The sequence below is a fragment of the Tamandua tetradactyla genome, chromosome 25 (assembly GCF_023851605.1).
Source record: "Tamandua tetradactyla isolate mTamTet1 chromosome 25, mTamTet1.pri, whole genome shotgun sequence".
NCBI classification, from domain to species: Eukaryota; Metazoa; Chordata; class Mammalia; order Pilosa; family Myrmecophagidae; genus Tamandua; species Tamandua tetradactyla.
In genome coordinates, this window is record NC_135351.1 from 1,842,972 (window position 1) to 1,862,988 (window position 20,017).

Sequence of the window (20,017 nt, forward strand, 5' to 3'; positions counted from 1 at the left end):
GGTACCTTGTTCAAAACCATACAGCTAATAAGTGATAGGTCGTTATAGCACTCTTAACTGATCTTTTAGTACCTGACAATGGTTACAGACGCTGGGCCTCTATAACCCTTTTAAAAATCACTTCAAAATTGGAAATTTTAAGGTTAAAAATCCATAATGACTTAGCTCGATCTACAGTCAAATTCCTATACATACCTCACTGAAAAGGCTTCCATTAACATATGAAATCCAAAGTTTCCAGAAGTTAGGCAGTTGGCTTAAAAGAAGCTTGGTCAATTTTTCAACAAATGCCACCCGGTGAGGAGTTTTGTATCTCCATGCTAAAGGGGGAAAAGAATAAAATACTATGAATATACTTTTGACTCAAGAATAGAAACCTTTTTGAACATACTGCTGCTTCTCTCCTGCCCCAAACATCATTAAATTAGCCAAAATCTGTGTGGGAACAAATGTGTACCACTTTGGCTGCAGAGCTTTAATTTATTGACAGAAGTATTTCCCTTTTCACATATTACTGATATCTACCAGCCCCACCCACTCTACAGCAACAGTATCCTGGTAGCACACTGCAAACCAGTCTCCACTGGTTCATTTTCCCTGTAGTAAAGACAGCCGACCTAAAGCATTACCAGCGACTCCCTGCACAGAGGTACAGGTGGGAGATAGTGGAGTGGTCAGTAGTCATGGCACAGGAAGCAGGGAGGGGGCTCTGACATTTTGACCTTGCTGTACTCAGGATGTTACCCTCCTCCTCAAAAGCTGAGCCTTCAAACAGCAAAGCAAGGCAAAGGCAGACAATGCCCCCCTTAATTTAAAGCCAACTGCTTTATATTTAGATGGTGAAACTCACTGAGGAGTCAAGTTGTCATAAAGGAGGATGTTCAAGTGCAGTATGTAATGAATAAATTCTCCTATAACAAAGAGATTCAAGAAAGAGTAAAAATACCAAAGCCTTTGGGGCTACACATCATTTAATGCAGTTATTGTAGTAACTGAACAATAAAAAATTATAGTCTTCAGTGGTAGAATGCACACCTTCTTTGCTGGAGACCTGGGTTTAATTCCCAGATCAAGCACCTCCCCCCACCCCCTTCCTCAAAAAATTATAGTTTAAGGGAAGATAAGTTCACGGGAATAAAACCAATAAACTAATTTAGTGACCATTAATAATTTTTCAATCTCTTCCCTCTTTCTTTATCCCAGTGGCTATCGTTTTACGCACTTTTTTTTCCTGTTTCCTTTCTGTGCTTTGAATTTTCACTTCCCTTTATTTCCCTTCAGGCTCTGGTTCCTGCCACACACCCCGTCCTGCTGTTCTCTCTCTGAACCTAACAGGAACACTGCCGTGTCATCCAAGCTGTATCTCAACTTGATGGCTGAACCACTTTCACAGTAATAATCAGGAATGTTTTAAGAGTCAAATTCTAACTTCTATTCAGCAACTTCAAAGACAGTCAGTCTCAGATTAGGGAAACGCTGGGTGAAGGGAAGGGGACTTTCATTGACTCCATCTGAACCACCAACTTTCTTTCAAAATAGCCCAGGACAAAAAGCTATACTGTTGTCATCCTAGAATGGGAGGGCTGAATTTCATTTAATTTTAGATGTTCAGTAAATTTTCAGAATAGATAATGCATGGTTAGAAAATTAAACTTAAAAGGTACACAGGTATATAGTGAAAAGTCTACCTCCCACCTCATTCCCATCCCCACCCATAAGAAACCACTGTCATTTTCTTGTGATTCTAAAATGTTCTTTAATACAAAAACAAGTATAAATATGTATTCCCCCCCCCTCCCCACTGTTCTTTGTTTTGGCTTTTATTACACAAATGCAAGCACACAAAATAACCTAATGAGAAGGTGATTTCAACTGAAATGTAACCCACTTCATTCAAGGTAGGATTTAATCATCTTACTGGAGTCTTTTATGACAATAAAAGGAAAAAAAACCCAGAGAAGTTCAGGGAGAGAAAGTCACAAAAACTAAGAGAGAAAGAAGCTAAAAGAGAGAAACACACAGAAGCTCAGAGAGGAAGCCAATGAAGCCAGAAGCTGGGAACAATGACACCCAGTAGAGAAGGACAAGCAGACTCACCATGTGCCTTGCTATCTCACAGAGGAGACCAAGCTCACCAATCTTCAGAGAACATATTGTCCTGTTGATGCCTTAAGCTGGACATTTTCACAGCCTTAGAACTTAAAAACCTGTAAGCTAATAAATCCCTGTTTGTAAAAGACAGTCCATTTCTGATATACTGTTGGTCATCAGTTTTAACAAACTAAAATATATAGCATTTCATAGTTAGGATGTATCACAATTTTTTTTTTTTTTTACATGAGCAAGACTCCAGGAATCGAACCTGGGTCTCCAGCATGGCAGGTGAGAATTCTACCACTGAGCCACCTCTGCCCACCCAGGACGTATTATCATTTAACAAAACCCCTTCTAGTGGACAAGACTGTTTCCAATCTTTTGTAGTTGCAATTAATTAATTAGGCAGAAGAATTGGTAAAATTATTTTTCCTGAGTTCACCATAGCATGGAGTGTTAATATACCAACTAAATAGTGTTGCCAGTGACAATGAATTCCCAGACCAGGAATCACTGTGTCAAAGAGTCTATGTAAGGTGTAATTTTGGCCGGTATTATTAACTTGCCATACACAGGGATTATTATATTCCCACCACTATTTTACACCTGATCATTCAACAAATATTTATCGTGTATCAACTGCATGCTAAGCATGCAGCTAGATCCCAGGACCTGCTATATCTCTTGCCACTGTTGAACGAAGTAAGTCTTTGCCTTCACCGAGCTTATAGCATAATGCAGAAGACAGTTAACAAACAAGTAATAACAGCAATGTGAGATGACCTAATAAGATAGACAGTATATATCACCTGGAAACAGCTACAATGCACTCTTTCTCAACAGTAGCTAACAGTAGTTTTAAGTGGCAGGCAGCACACTACAAGGCACAGGCCATGGCCTGGTGTACTGTGGGTCCAATGACAAGGTAAGAAATAGCACAGGAATATCTAAAACTGAAGCATTGAAAAACTACCTTATGTGGTAGCAAGTAAACTCTTAAATGATATATTCTCCAAGAACAATGTTTCAGAAGATATCAACTCTTCCACCCAGCTATCTGACCATTGTTTTGCAAACCCTAACTGTGCAAAACTCATGTGTCCTTATCTTATATATTGTATGCAGCATTTATTTGCTGGGATAGTAAAGTGATTATTAAAGATAACTAATTTAAGTGACATTAAAAATAAAATAAAAGCAACTTAAGCTGACCCATTACTAGCTGAGCTTTGAACTTGGACTAGTCCTTTGCGTGGGGTCTGGCCTGGACCACATGTCTGCATATTCTTCATGGGCATGAGGCATATACAAAAACCACCCGGCCTTAAGGATCATCTCTCACGGAAAATTTTCACGCTCCCCAACCAAAGAAAAATAGGAAACAGCGCCTTTTCACCAATTTAAAAGAAAAATCTTTTCATTAATAAGTACTCCAACTGAAATGGTTTTATGATAGGAAAAGTATTTTAACAACTAAAATAAAAATATGGCAAACTAATTCCAAAAGGATTTCATCAACTGATTAGGCAGAAGAATGGGTAAAATTATTTTTCCTGAGTTCACCATAGCATGGAGTGTTAATATACCAACTAAGTAGTGTTGCCAGATATTGGCCTGAGCTGGAAGATCTGCAGTTACTTAAGTGTGCTGGTGCTCAGTCATCACGGCTCTTGGAAGACAGCTGGAACTCCTCTGACATCCTGTCCAGTGACAGAGAGCAATTCTTAATCTCAGACTTTATTTGATTTTTTCCCTTACTTGCATATTCTTTGAGATATGTGTGTGTGAATGTATGTAATAAGAGTCCTGTGTCCCCCTACTTCTTTTGAGTCTACTTTATCGAAATTCTGATTATACTTGAAAACAAATTAAGATATTCTTTTCTTACTGAATCTGGCATGTCTTAAGTTAAATTCCCACATGCTGTATCACTGACTGGGGGCTATTTTCTAAGGCTAATAGAGGGAACTAAGGGGATAAGGCAAGGACACCCAATTTTTTTCGAGACTCCTCAAAGGATGCTACTAAAGTGAAGGCTACTAGCAAAGCTTAAAAATAGCCCTTAAGGGAACTGAACTGATGTGTATGGAGAGTCATAAATTTTGCTTTGTCATGAAGTCAAGAATGAACTTCCTCAGCTTTATTAATACCTATTTTTTATTGCAAATAATCTTTTACAGTATCCCAATTGCAAAATAATTATTCGGGAAATTATACTTGAATTATTTGACTTCCACTTTTAGCCATGATGGAGTAACAAGGACTGGTTTAACCTCCAGCCATAAACAACTGCAAATCTTTAGTTGCACAGATATCAGCTATTTTCTGAGATGGGCCCACAGGGAGCACAGGGCTGTGATCCTGTGAAGAAGGGAAAAGCATGTGGCAAGCCCCTATTAGCCATATTTTCTGACTGCAGCAGAGGTCGAGGAAGAACCTAAGAAAACTCAGTGGCCTTTCTGAGTTTAAAAGATGGAGACTGGAGTTCAAAGAAGATGTGGTGATTGAGAACTGCAGGAAAGGGTTTGGGAAAAGAGACAGCTACACATAAAAAATGCTTCAGAAATCTGCACAGTAAAAAGAACAACCAGGGAATTGGAAGTTCAACAACTTCCAAAAATCACACAGGGCAGCGAGTCTTCAAACAGCCAGAGTGACAGTTTTTGTGAATTACTCGGGCATTCAGTAGATACTCAAGGGGTTAAGCCAAACTGGTGGTTTGAGTGAAGCATCCTAAACTGAAGGCTACAGCAAAGCTTAAAGACAGACCCAGAGGGAACTGAAAAGATATGTAAGTAACTCACGCTAAATAAAATAAAATGGTTGCCTGCACTGGGTGTTGCCAGGAGGAACCCCTTTCCAAGAAAGGATTTTCCAGAAAACAAAACAATTGACCTAAAAATAAATAAATAACAGGGAGGTTTAGGGGATATTTTGGGTATTCTTTTTTATTTTTATTCTTATTTTCATTGTTAAAGGAGTAATGAGAATGTTCAAAATCGACTGTGATGACTGACTCACAACTACATGATGCTGCTGCAAAATTGCAATAAAAAAAAAAGTGAGGCTAGAATGTAAATTACTGACCTAGCACTACAGATTAAAAAACATAGCTCAATGGAATTTAAGGCTTAAAACGTACATGGTTCGTATTCGGAATGGTGGAAATGGATGGTAGAGATGGTAGCACAACATTTTGAATACAATTAACAACAATGAAATATATATCTGAATATTATTAAAAGGGGAAATGTTGGCCTATATATATGGTACAGAGTAAAAATTGGAAAAAAAAAAGTCACTGCACAGTGAACCCTAAGTTCAATCATGGACTTTAGTCAATAGTACAATTTCAAAAATGCGCTATCATCACTTGTAACAAATGCTCCACACCGATACAAGGTATTGGTAGTGGGGTTATATGTGGGAATCCTACATTTTGTGCATGAGGGTTCGGTAAACCCACAACTCCTTTAATAAAGAGGGAAAAAAAAAGACTTGCAAAAGCAGGTCTGCCAAAAAGCAGAACAATGGAATGCACCCTAGAGAACTGCTAATAAGCAATACCCGGTGATAAACCAGTTTGGGTCCAAAAGAGACAGCTTAACAGAATGGGTAAGTATATACCATGCAAATTATTGGACATCTGCCCCCCACTTTGTAAGTCGATCCCTCCATGTAAAATGGAAACAATGTCAGCCAATCAGAGCATACTCTTATTTGCCTACATTTTTGCCCTGAATAAGCTTCCCTTTTTCATCCCATGGTGGAGCCCCTTTCCACGTGCAACCAGTTTGGATATTGCTTGATTCATGGAATGCAGACTGTTCAAATAAACTCCCATAAATTTTTTTTTAGCACTCAACTCCCTGGTAAAACAAAGACTAGCACTCTTAAAAGGAAGAAATCAAAATCCAGAAATGCAATATTGTAACATTTATGATGACATGGAAACGTTAAAAAAATTACCAGACATGCCAAAAACAGGTAACTGTGAACAATAACCAGAAACCAGGAGTTAAATTGGTTACAGAAACAGATCCAGAAATGAAAGAGATGAGGATTTAACAGACAAGTTTACTAAAACAGCCATTATAACTATGTTCAAGTAGTTAAAGGAAAATATAAATACAATGAGGATGGAAAGGAAAGATGTTAAAAAGAACCAAATGGACTTTCTAGGGTTGAAAAATACAATATCCGAATTGTTTATCTTAGTGCAGAAAGAAAGATCAGAGAGGTTGAAGGCATAGGAATCAATTCTATATATAACGAAAGTACAGGGTGAAAAAAGACTGGGGTGGAGAACAGAGCCTCAGTATCTGCAGGACCATATCTAGTGGTCTAACATACATGTAACTGGAGACCAGAAAAGAGGGAGAACAGTAAAAATATTCGAAAAAATCATGGCTGAAAAATATCCAAATTTGATAAGAACTATAATCACATAGATCCAAACAGCTTGATGAAACCCAGCAGGCAGGATAAATTCCAACTATTTAAGATGATATAATTCATTACACTCAACCTCAAGTAGAACCATTCAGCATTATATCAGTGCCAGTGAATTACATAAAAATAGCAAAGGAGTGGGGTGCAGCATTTTAGACTTGATTTACTTTTATTGTCCTACTAATAAAGGGAAGGAAATGCTTTCAATAACTCAAGTGGAGGGCACTCCAGAGTCAGACCCTGGTGGTATTTGCTTAGAAGGCTTCATGTTGGACATGGCAGACACAGAAGCAAATAGTTATGATACATCATTCCTTATACTAGTGCTTGGTGGGCGGGGAACAGGACAAGAAGAAAAACTGACAGTTATGTGGTACAAATGAGGCATCTAATCTGAAGGTGCTCTAATGTTGAAGATCCTAACGAAATATCAGAAAAAATTCCCTACTTCAATACCTGTAAGACTAGTATAAAGTTCTCTAAAGAACACTTTAGAAGTATTTGAACTTAATATAAAGTAAGATATTCTATTATTCTATTTGGAATTCTTATATCTGTAATTGAGGTCATAAACAACCAGTAATAATAGCATCTAATTTGGTGCACAGATGCATTTTATACATCTTATATCTCATATAGGTAAAGAGTCAACAATACCAACTTTTAAAATCAAGAAATGCAACATGTTAAAATTTGAAATGCTTTATCTCAAAAAAAAAAAAAGATCAGCAATAAATTCTTAAAAACCAAACCTTCTTCCCAAACCAAATTTTAAAATTCATTAAAAATGTGCCTATTTTCTCTGTGAATGTGAAAACCTTGTGTCTGATGCTCCTTTTATCTACCATATCAACAGACGAGTAGAACATATGGAATAAAAATAAATAATAGGGGGAAGAAATATTAAATTTAGTTTGAAATGCTAGTGATAAATGAAAGCGAGGGATAAGGGGTACAGTATGTATAATCTTTTTTTTTCTGTTATAGTTTTATTTCTTTTTCTGTTGTCTTTTTATTTCTTTTTCTAAATCGATGCAAATGTTCTAAGAAATGATGAATATGTAACTATGTGATATTGTGAATTGCTGATTGTATATGTAGAATGGAATATGTTAATATTTTTGTTGTTAATTTTTTTTAATTAATAAAAAAGAAAAAAAATGTGTCTATTTTTCTCTGTATTAACTATAGAAATTATTTTTGTTGTCCAGTTCATCACAATAAAGTTCTCACAGAATTTTTTCTGGGGTATATTTTTTAAAATTCCACCACAGAAAAAAATAAAAATGGACTTTGAGTGAATGGTGACTAAGTGCTCAATGACTTATAAAAATAATCAAATGACCTATCTTTAATGTCAAATGTAACTGATATTTTAATTATTTTAATTACTGGGTCATTCCTTCATAAGCACAAGAGAGGACAGGTGGTTACATCACTAATTATGGAGTTTTCCAAGAGAAGAAAGTTATATATCCAAGCGCAAAGTGGTTGGGAAATAGGGAGGGTACTCACTATCATCTCGTCCAGACTGAAAGCTGCTGCCCCTCTTCAGTGACGCTGTCTGACTGAGATGACCCAGCACCGAGGGACGCACGTCATTATCGAGATCCAACATAGGGCTGTGCAGGCCTGGGTTACCTGGAGAGAGAGGGGATGCTTCGACTGATTCTGGCATCTCCTTACTCAGCTGATTTTATGGGCTACTTCTTGGAGGTTATTTATTGCTGAACTGTTCCATTCTTTTAAATAAAGTTTTACTTAGTAAAACTGAAGGCATGTCCTCTAAATAGCTTTTGAAAGTCACTCCAATCATGACAGATCTGAAGGGTATGATCCATTACCGTGGCTTAATACAGAGGCGTAACAAGGTGAAGTGTAGCTTCTGTATCATTTTGGAATGCACACTCAGCAAAACTGGGGGAGGGATGCTCTAAATACAAAATTCAGGAGGAAAAATAATTTTTTGAAAAACTTATTAGTATTTGGAATGAAAATCACAAGTTTTAACTCTTCCATTTCTTTTTTTTTCTTGTTTTCTCTATTTCTTTTAATGGCATAACCTTTCTTTGATTTCTTCTTTAATGCAGCCCTTCCCAGTTAAATCCAAAAAACTCATGCTTGCTTGTTTTCTTTGGGTTATGGGACTTTGATAACCTATTTCTATTCCTGGTGCCAGCCAAGTGGTTTGGACTCTTTCCACCTCACACCGTTGATGTACTAGAGCCTAACATCTCACTACCATCAAGAAATTTTATTTTCCTAGTTTAATCTCACTAAAAATACTGCTTTCTTTATTCTCTTCTCAGATGTCTTCTAGAAAACCCTCGGGATATATACACAACAGTGTTTTCCAATCCAATTATCCTGAGAGCCAGGAAACAATTTTGCTAAAATGGATGCCAATCCTAGTAAGAACGGAATCCCATGTTCCTAAAGAAGGCAGTGAGGAAGTGGCTTTACCTGATATTTCTCTGCTTTGTCAGTCTGAAGAGGAACCTAAAAGTATCAACTTTAAGCTCTTAACCTAAACATTCAAAGATCTGCAAAATAAACTGAATTCAGTAAATATTTACAGAGTATTTACTATGCTTAAGTAAATATTCTCTCTATAAAACGTACTTACATTTTCCTGCCTTATTTGCTATCTTTTCCATCTGAAAGCCTTCAATCACCCTTTCTCTCCATTATTTAAACCCTTATTCAGCTTGAATTACAGATGTCTTGAAATTGCCTCATTTCTCCAGCTCAAAGTGTTATCCCTCTGCTCTCCCCCCTGACAAGCTATATGTATATAATTCATTCGACTTTACATTCTATCTTAAAATGGTAATTAACAGTTAATTAAATGTCTATATCCACGCCACACTACTACCTTTTTTGGGATAAGGATTAAATATCACATTTCTGTACTTCCTACAGTCATCGGACCATCCACAAATAACCCTCTCAACATATACTAAGGGACCGATACTAAATTATTCAATAAAAACTGCACTCCTTATTAAATAAAAGAATATTAATAGCTTATAGATTTGTTTTCAAGTACTTAAGATACTATAAAACACATTTATACAAATAAAATAATAATTTTATGCCACTGGTAGCACTAGGTACTTGATAACATCTGACAGTTAATTACTGAGCCCCCCCAAAGTGCCAGGTATTTCAGGTCCTGGTAATAAAGCAAAGACTAGAGATAAGGCCCTACTCCTAAGGTGCTTGTATCATGGTGGTGGAGGCAGAAAACAAACCAATAAATAAACAATAAAATATAGTGAAAGCCTTAGGCAGATTCTAACAGGGTGAAATAACAGTGACTGGGTAATGACAAGGTCCTGGGAGGTGGGGTCTTCACAGGTTCCAGCCACTATGTGCCTGATAACACTGCAAGCTATTTCCTTCTGTCCTTTTGGCAAATTCCATCAGGAAGGTTTTATAGAAACAGAACTGAAAGTGAAAAATAATGTTACTGTAGACTCACTATGTTTCAGCTGCTGTGTGAAATGCTTTACAAGCATTTCTATTTTGGAAAATTATATCTAACATAGAACTGTAAAATTCAGTATGCTAAAATACAAAAAAACACCGCGATCAATACAATATAAATGGTGAAGAAATAATATTTAATTACTGATTTTCTTAAAGAAATATATTGAAGCTTTAATAACTTGCCTTTGAAGTTTATATAATATCCACTACTATCAATTAACAAATTCAGGAAAATAATATCAGAGTATCAATTTTATGACACACTTTAAAAGGAAATACAAAGGAGTACAAAGTTAACATCACATCAAAATATCTAAATTTTATATTTAAAAGATGCAAGAGAAGAATGCTTTAATTAAAAATGTGATATGTAACTTTTGAAGGCTTTAGGACTATAAATTTATGATTAAGAAGAAAAATACTTCATTGTTTCCTGAAAACACACTACATACCACTCCTATGAAAAACACAAGTGTCATTAAGTAGATCTTCAGAAAAATTTATCTGAAGCTGGTGTTTCTACAAATTTAATTTAAAAGGTTTAACAGTAAATCATTTATTTTGCTTAGTTTAAGTAAATCTTGAATTTTGAAACTGTTAAGAGACTGATATTCATTTTTTATAACAGAAACTGTAGTAAGAAACCACATCATCCGTTTTCTATGGCATCAGGACGTGAAAGGCAAACAGGAGCCAGCCCCTTAATTGGGAGTACATCGTACACTCACTCCAGCAGCAGGGAGCCAGCCCAGCACCCAAAGCCTGGCCAGTACCCACCAGCATCCAGCACCATCTGTGAAACGCACTTGCGCAGAGCCACCAGAAGGTGGCGCCTCGACGCTGGACACAAATATGCACCCCAAACTACATGCTGGACATCAACCCAGAAATGTATTTTTCTCCCTAACGTTTTGCTTCTTTCCTCTGTCAAAAAAATTGTCTTATAATGAGTTATTTTACATGGAACCAAAATATTTATGCTCTGAGCAGTGGATTAATAAAAACATTTTAAATATCAGCTATCACATATTATTTACCATCTGTGTAAAAAAAAAAAAACACCACCTGAGCATCTGGTACTTCTTTTAAACTTAAATTTCATAACTCGATAGGTCTACTCTATAAAAATTATCACAAATATGAAGTCGTTTTTAAGATAAGTAAGTACTACCATAAGAGAACAAGATGAAAAAAAATCTGTAAAATATAAAATCAGCAAAGTTTAAAAATATTTCACAATAATCAGTTCTACTTTCTCATGATCTTTACCCCACAATATGATAGCAGTATCTCTTCATGCATTAAAGAGAAATACATAATTATGGAAAATATATGGCTATAATAGAATTATTATTAAATTTCCTTATATCATGCTCTCATATATCAGCAAATCATATCCCATCGAAAAGGATATTATTTAGAATGCCTATCTCTGAAAATCTAAAATATATGCCTCTCAGGATCCAGCCGAGTATGGAATCACCTGTAAATACACAACTTCAATATTTTAGTAGAACAACTGATTGCAATGGAATACTTAACAGGTGACAGAGACTTAAGTGTTGGCAAAACTTTGTTGGGCTTTATGTTTACCCTTTTCAAACTTAAAGCTGCAGTGATAAGAGTTCTGAGAAATCATTCATTTTCTTGGAAGTAAAAAAAATTTTAAGTCTTTTATCAAATACGTAGTTATTACATACAGGCTTGATAAAAATGTTAACTTTATGCCTTTATTTGTGTGAATACGAACAAATAGTTCTCCGTATTTAAAACTGGGGCACGGATTAATCCTACAAAAGATTCTCGTGGCAATGCCATTGGTGTGGGGTTCTGCAACTAGCTCAGTGAGTCACGGACCCATGTGTCATCACTGATAAAAAATTAGGGCTTTAAACTATGCAATTTTTAAAGGTTTTTTTTTTTTTTACCTCTAAAACTGATTCTAATGACTCAAAGTTTCAATATGAAACTTTTAAATCACTGCTGAAGGTAAAATGGAAAAGACGCTTTTTCTGTTCACTATTATAATTCAGCAACGGATCTGTGGTCTCATGTAAAGTTTACCTCTTTACATAGAGCAAGTATGAAAAGTAAGCCTTAAAAGGAAATCACATCAAGAAAATTTTAAAGTTGACAAACAAGTAAGTGAAAATTTTGTCATGTTCTATCTTTACAGTTTGGCTACTTTAAAGATAACTCAGCATATTAACCAGTGAATAGGTTCAAATGAATAAGTGCTTATAAAATTGGAGGAATTACTTGACTGTAACCTGTCAGTTAGCTGAAGAATAATACTGAGATTACTCTAGTAACAAAACTGCAAATATGAGCACAGCCCTCTAACGTGAGAAATCATCACCATGGTGTTTCTAGTTCAAAAATTCTACATGATATTTGTAGAAAGAACAGTAAAAGTAAAATTTTGGAACTAAACATTCTAAGAATGTAGCTACCTCTTTTAAATTCCATGAACAATTTGTCTCAGTTACAACTTTACCAATGTATCAAAGACACATTTCTACAGATGTACTTGAAAGAAAAAAATCCTTCAAAATCTTAATTCAAAAACCCTAACTAAACTTCTTTGTTACTGATAATCAAATCAATACTTTATTATAAACAAAGTTTCTATAACATACACCAGAAGCATTCTCAAAAGGAATTCCTTTTCTAATTGTGAGTATGCATGAGAAATTTAGCAAATTATCAAAAAAAATAGGAAAAGTCATTTTAAGGAATATTATATATACACACAAAAGACATCTTAATTTTTAATAAAACAGACGGAAAATTTGTTTTCAGAAGTGGAAGTTGTCTTCTTTAGAACACTAATGATCCTAGACACTTCACTTAAAAGGATAAAAACAGTTTTGTAGAAATAAATAGAAGTTCGAAACGTATTACTTTTCTTAAAACAAACTATCAATTTTTCACTATTTGCTATTAACAAGTTGAAGCATCTGCCATTTTTTTCCCAACAACAGTTGAATTTCTATTATCTATAAAGACTTCAATTTTGGAAAGATCTTCTGCAACCCTCAAAAACTTACAGGGTTTAATATTGAAGCTCTGAAACCTACATTTCAAAACACTGAAAATTTCTTTTGGGGAGACTAGAAAGTGCTTATTACATCTAGAATTCCAATAAGACTTCCAGGAAAGCTTATCATGCCTAATGCCTGAGTAAGTCAAATCCTTTCAACTCAATTGCAAGTTCTCCTACTTTAAATGCAAATAGTAGTCAATATTTGTTTAACCGACTCTATACAACATAAAGGGCAGAAGAGACAGTTCTGAAGAGAAGGCTGCAGATGTGGGGCCAGGTGAATAAGTTGGCTGTATTTTCTCATCCTTCAAGTCTCTTCGAGCAGGTTTTCTCACAGTCTACAATCGTGTGAGCCAACACTGATCTATAGCCTGCGGACTCTCAGAAGGGCGGCAGACTTCCTTACCACCCTTAAACACCTTTGAACATATTTTCCTGTGCACAGCGGGTCCTTGTCCTGTGCAAGGCCCGACCACCCACTGCTGCTTGTTGACCAAACATGCAGGCCGGCAGCCTCGGCAGACACAGGCAGGACAGGATTCCTTTCAAGCACACCACACATAGGAATTCCAATGCCAAAGCGGAGGAGGGGGCATCAAGGCAGAATTACAAGTGCCTCACAAATTAGACCTGTGTCAACAGATAAAAATGCTCGTTTTGATCTTAGGATTCTATATTTATTTAAATATCCAACAGGGGCATTTCCTTTATTTAAAGGAAATAATTTAATCCAAATTAAACGCAGGGAGACATATTTAACATGCTCTTGTTAATCTCACTTCACTTTTGAGGGTATCAGGATTGTCTTCAGCATGTACCAGGCAACAATACTGATGTGTATTTTATTACTGCTCAAAACAGTTGAAAAAGGGAAATACATCTTAAAAGGGAAACTACATGTGTGAACACTGAAGGACCATTTATTAGCTAACATTGGCTATACAAGCAAGAACCATATATTCGTAATAAACTAGATAAGCAAAGAACAAAAGAATTTCAGATATGCTTTTATTAAAGTCCTATACTTTTTAGTACTTACATATAGATTTAAGAAGAGAAATCATGCTTAGACTGTATAAGTAGCCTATTAAAATTAAAATACTTATAATCAATATTTTAAAATTACCAATTAATGTTAACATTCAGGGTGTACTTGACATTGTCAAAAATTTAAGAATAGTGGATATAATTCAGACATGAAATGGCTCCCAGCTAAGAAGTCTTCTTCCAGATGTACAGTAAGCCAAGGCATCAGAAAAGAGCCAGCTGCTAGGATAACAAATTGAGAAGGTCCTTCTGACATCAGCTACGTTGGCCTATCTGATCTAACAAAGATAGAGCACTCATTTGTAAGGTGAACAAAATCTAGCATAAAATAGAAGCAGCAAGTAAAGTGACTTTAATCCACCTCTTTCCTATGATATTCAACAGCTGTTATTTTACTAAACAGAATCTACGAATGAATGCTATCCTATTACAAATTCAGTCAAATTGTCAAGCGCTAGGCTGATTTTTTTTTAAGTTTAAATTTCTAATATCTTAATTTTAATTTGGAGGATAAAAATGTCTTTTCAAATTAGATTAAAAACTCAGTATACAAATCTATAATCATAATGTAAAAAAACCTGCTGATCTGCATTTTGGTAATTAAAACTGCTTACATAAATTTATATATTTTACAAAAGACAGTGACCATTCCTAATGGTAGGTATTTCAAATCTACTTCATGGCATATTGAATATCACCTGGGCTTTACTATCTTTCTCAGGAAAAAAAAGATAAACCAGAACAGCATTTTGCTGGAGGAAAAGCTTTTTTATCGCAACAATAAACTAGCATTTTTCCTGAATCTACTTTCTATTATGTACCCCTTACAGTTTATAAATCTTAAAACAGGTAAATAGCCGTTCGCCTTCCATGTGGGAGACCCAGGTTAGATTGATTCTGGGACCATGCAACACTCCCCTCCCCCAAAACAAAACAAAAACAGGTAAATAAAATCCCACTAGGCATTTCATCTTTAAAAAGCCAACTAAACATATACTCTGAAGTTACAAGATGCAAGTGAACAAGTGTAAAGCTATTTCCATCCAGGTTTGCCTGCTGGCAACTTCAAATTTGTTAAATAATCTCTGTTGGGAAGAAAATACTTAGTTACAGAGAGGAGGAGAGAGAAATCAAACTGATAACCCATATTTGTAGGTCTGTAGTTGTACCTTTCCATTTTCTTTTTTAAACTGTTATTCTGGGTTCATACTGTTATAATAAACATTCAGAAGACAAAATATATTTTAAATCTCACAAAAATAAACTACATTAGACACAAAACATAGTGTTTTATACTGATCCTCACTATAACAACTTAAAAATGAAAATTATAATTCTATTAAAAGATTTAATATATGCATAACAACACATTTTTACTGTTTTTTTCAACCATGGAAACATTTTTATAGTTCCATAGAAAAGTCAATGAATCTACCAATTTCCTGACAGAGGTTGCAATTTAATCTAGCATACAAAGCCTACCTAACCCTGTATTATGTACCACAATTATAATTATTTATTAACCCCAGGATTTTTTTAAAAACTATATAAATTATATAAAGGTCATACTTTTATATTTTTTCAATATCAAGAAAAAATATGTTTATCCTGACTAAATTCACAAAGTTGTACATAATTTGTAATAATATAATTTAAGCATGTATTTTACAGCTTGGGTTGAAAACATGTCCTTTTTATGAATTTAGGTCCTTGGATAAATAGTTTTATTTCTTTCAGCAAGGAATTAATGTAATAATCTGCTGAATATTAGAAAAGGATAAAAGGGCAGACCTTTAGCATAGCCTCTATTCTTAAAATTTTTCTTCTAAATTAGATCCACTCCACTGTGATAATTCAGAACCAACCATTCAGGTGTGACATACCATCTCCAAGTTTTCAAAAAGAATTGGCGCCACATATAACTGTATTTCCTTTTCTGTGTGACAATTCATTTTAAAGGATCTATGGCATACTAAAGTCACTGCCCCTATTTTAAACGTTTCTGAATAATGCCTTTGGGATGTCTTTATAAAGCACATATCTGAAAGGATGGAATAATGGCTCTATGAGCAGGCTGCCTCTCTTCGCCTCTAGTTATTAAATATAACCAGCATATATTTTAAGAGTTAAACTCATTTTCAGAACAAAGAAGAAAACACCTTTGAAGACCACCTCTAAAAACTCTGTTTGAGAATGTCAGTAGGGGGTTAACCAAAGGCTTTTCCTGGCAGGAAAAGCTGAAGCCTTAGTCTAATTTTGGACCTATTTCACAGGGATTTTAAGAGACAAATGACACTTCTTATAAGGTGGTAAAAGTTCTCTGTGTGGGACAATTCAGAACACAGGACTGCTTTGAATATATGGCAAGAGAAGCAACATGGCTAGCCATTCTGGGCAGTAAAAACACCAAACTCTTTCATCAGTATTTAGGATTTCAAGATGAGTTTTTAAAATGTTAGTTTTAGTTTTATTCCCATATTTTTCTACTTTTTCCTCCTCTTAAATAAAACCCAAAGATCAAAGTTAAGCTACAGAATTAGTCAAGGAAGAGGAGTGAGGAATATTTGGGGAAAAATGGTAAAGTTTGTTTAAAGAGCAATGTAATCTTCAGTTCTGACATAATGTTTATAAGTTAGAGAGCATTATCTGCTAGGTTCAGTGTAGATTACTACTATAAAAATTGAATCCAGAGAAACATCAAATGCAGAGTTCATAAGAATATCAATTTTATAACCCACCATTGCTGCCAAATGCTTCCTAAGCCACCAAAGAGTCTTTCTTGGAAAAAAGGCAGTTTTTTATGTTGGACTGCTGTCTCTGAAAAATCTATCATCCCTCTTTGCTCTGAAATTTTCACTGAGGATGGCAAGACTAAATATAATTAACATTTTCTCCTAAACCACCCTGTAAAGACTTCTTAAAAACAACTTGTATGCTAATTATATTTCTTAAATTCATGCATAAAGACTAGCTTTACTTTAAAAAGACACCAAGATATCTTTTCCTGTCTTAAGAATTTATATTCTATCTATTTAAATATGTATTTTATTTCATGACACTGTCTCAGTTCTTAACCACTGTTCTGTCTAGGGGTTATTTAAACAACTACAATCACTTCTCTTTTCCAGTGTTAGCAGTCCAAGTACAAATATTTCATTATAATAGAACTTTCTAAAACTCACACACTTCAAATTTAGAATGCCACAAGCTTTCATTTAGAAAGTAGGTTCCTGAGAATACCTGAGTAAAAAATAATAAAGCTTTAGAACAAAGTGCTACTGGATGAAATGGAGTACTGCTATCTTAGGCCAAATCATTTCTAAGCAATTTCATATATCACTAGGAGTATTAATTGCCTTTTCAAATCTCAATAAACTCATCTAGCCTTCAGTGGAAATAGAATCAAGGAAACGAGCAGGCCAAGGAATAAGAACTATCACTGACCCTGGAGGGGCCAGATAAAAAAACAGACACACCTGGATCAAAGCGAAAAAGAGGTGGTCAGCCGCATGTCACTGGTACTCATCCTCAAATCCCTAGAACTTGGGTTATATGTCAACTCTGTTGGGGACAGAATGACCTTCCATAGTACATCCTTATATATCCTGGGACCCCTCCTATTGGCCTGGATGCTTTCTACCCATTTACTGATCTACTGCCATTTTCTTTTTGCATGGGAAAGTAATTTTTATTTTATTCTTTCAGATTACCTACTAAGAAAATGTTACATGTGTCAACTTTTATAGATACAATTTCTTAACTTGATGAATCTACTTTTAGACTCATATATAATTTTAGATGTTAGTAAATAGGTCCACGCAAAATTTTCAACATAGAATTCACCAATGTATAGCAAAATAGCATTAGAAGCAGATTTATCTACTTTGGGTAATTTCAGGCCCAGCTCTTTCTGAGTTGCTATCTCAGCTTGCATTGCTACTTTACTTTGAAATCATACTCACAAATCCTGTTTGACAAAGTATTTGCCCCAACAAACTAACTCAGGGATGTGTCGTATGACTTGCTATCCAAGCTTATGGGTCTGTGGGGAACATGGTTTGGTGGGACAGGGAGAAATGTGGAGCACTCATAGTTCTGCCCCTACCCACGACACAGAGACCTTGCATCGCCATCTGGCTTCCCTAAAGTCCTTCCTCATGCACAAACAAGAGCTAAGACACCTACTGAACTAGACAATTTCCCAGGTCTCCCAAATGCCAAATGGTTGCACTATGAGAGGGTATCTACTAGAACAACTAAGTGCTATTTAGGATACTTTCCTCCATGTACATTTATATTATATATAATTACTATAATCATAAAATATCCATTAGGAATCCATCATCAACAACTGTGAGTTACACAGAAGAAAAATTGTGCTTCTTTCCTGTAAACTTATAATTAAGAAAATATTTTATATAAACACACTCCCCCACATATACATATACTGCATATAATTATCTTATTTGTATAAATGTAGATAAATATACATTAAGGAGTCAATGTGGGTCCAATGACATATACTTCTATTAACAATATCAAATTGAAAAATATCCAGGTGCAAACCAATGGGCTCTGGTTCACAAACGCTGATTCTTCTTCTGTTCTAGGAAACACGTGCTCTATCGCTTCTATGGCACACTTTGCACTGTTTTCATTTGTATTTGTATTAGTTGAAAAGCCCTGGTATCAATGTACTTAAAAAAATATTGGAGAAATTAACCTGCTTCTGAATTTTAAAATGAACTCAATATTTGACTCTATTAAGAAGTTATTGATAGGGCTGGCCACAGTGGTTCAGCAGGCAGAGTAATTATTGCCCACCATGGTTCGAGTCTAGTGCGTGCCCATGCAAAAAAAAAAAGAGGGAAAGAAATTATTGATAATATTTTTAGGTAGTTTTTGTAAGGGTTTTTAAAAAGACCCTTTATCTTTTAAAATTATATACTAAATTACCTATGCATGGAATGATGTGATCTGCTTCAAAATAATCCAGAGGTTGAGGGAGGGAGAAGAACCAGGTGAGGGTATAGATGAAATAAGGTTGGCCATGAGTTGTAACTATTGAAGTTAGGGATGGGTACATAGGAGGTCAATATACTATCTTTTATACTTCTGAATATGCTTACAATTCTCAAAAATAAATAGTAGGGCTGGCCACGGTGGTTCAGCAGGCAGAGTTCTTCCCTGCAATGTGAGAATCCCAGGTTCAATTCCTGGTGCCTGTCCATGCAAAAAAAAAACCTAAAAATAATAATAATAATAATAACTGTTTTTGACTTGTGCTCAAGGAAATACAACAATCTTCCAATTAAAAGGCTATTACATGTTAGAATTATCTGTTATTGATATTAAGAATCTTATTGATAATGAAAAATGTAATAAGCATGCTCTCTGAATTTCAAAGGAAAATTATATTGAACTTAGGAAATCTAATTATATTGTCATGGCATTTGTAGAATTAGTTCAAAGGGCTATAAGAGATTATGTTCTTACTTTCAAATAAAAAAGGTAAATTTATAAAAGTAATTAAATAAAGCTCATCACTAACTAATGAATGGATCCATTTAATGTCTACTCTTCCAATCTCTTCAAAAGGGATAAGCACATTCTGCAACAAGTTTGCCTAGATTGAATAAAAAAGCAATGAGCTCCAGCTACACAGAGAGCTCTTGTCATTTTTTTCAGAAATGCTGATGTTTAGCAATTATGGATGAATGTAATTTACAGACCCAGTTCCACAAAGCAATAGCTGAACTCAGGATGGCAGAGGAAAGACTCCATCTAGAAAGGGTGCATTTACATTTGCCTTCAAGAATGATTCAGACCTTTGGAAAAGCATACTGGTTCTCAAATACTTCAGGTATGGATACAGCAATAAGATAC

At 35.1% G+C, this 20,017-nt stretch overlaps 1 protein-coding gene across 6 annotated transcripts in view; it reads right to left on the bottom strand.

The window, feature by feature from the left end:
• EXOC2 (exocyst complex component 2) overlaps positions 1-20,017 on the bottom strand; it is a 244,959-nt gene that overhangs the window by 114,736 nt on the left and 110,206 nt on the right. For 5 of the 6 annotated variants that reach the window (XM_077143499.1, XM_077143501.1, XM_077143496.1 and 2 more), the window contains 2 exons: positions 8,062-8,187; positions 196-320 (listed from right to left, as the gene is read on the bottom strand). In XM_077143499.1, coding sequence (XP_076999614.1) covers positions 196-320; positions 8,062-8,187 — 251 coding nt within the window. The remainder of the gene's footprint in view (positions 1-195; positions 321-8,061; positions 8,188-20,017) is intronic. The other variant, XM_077143502.1, reaches the window with a different exon arrangement.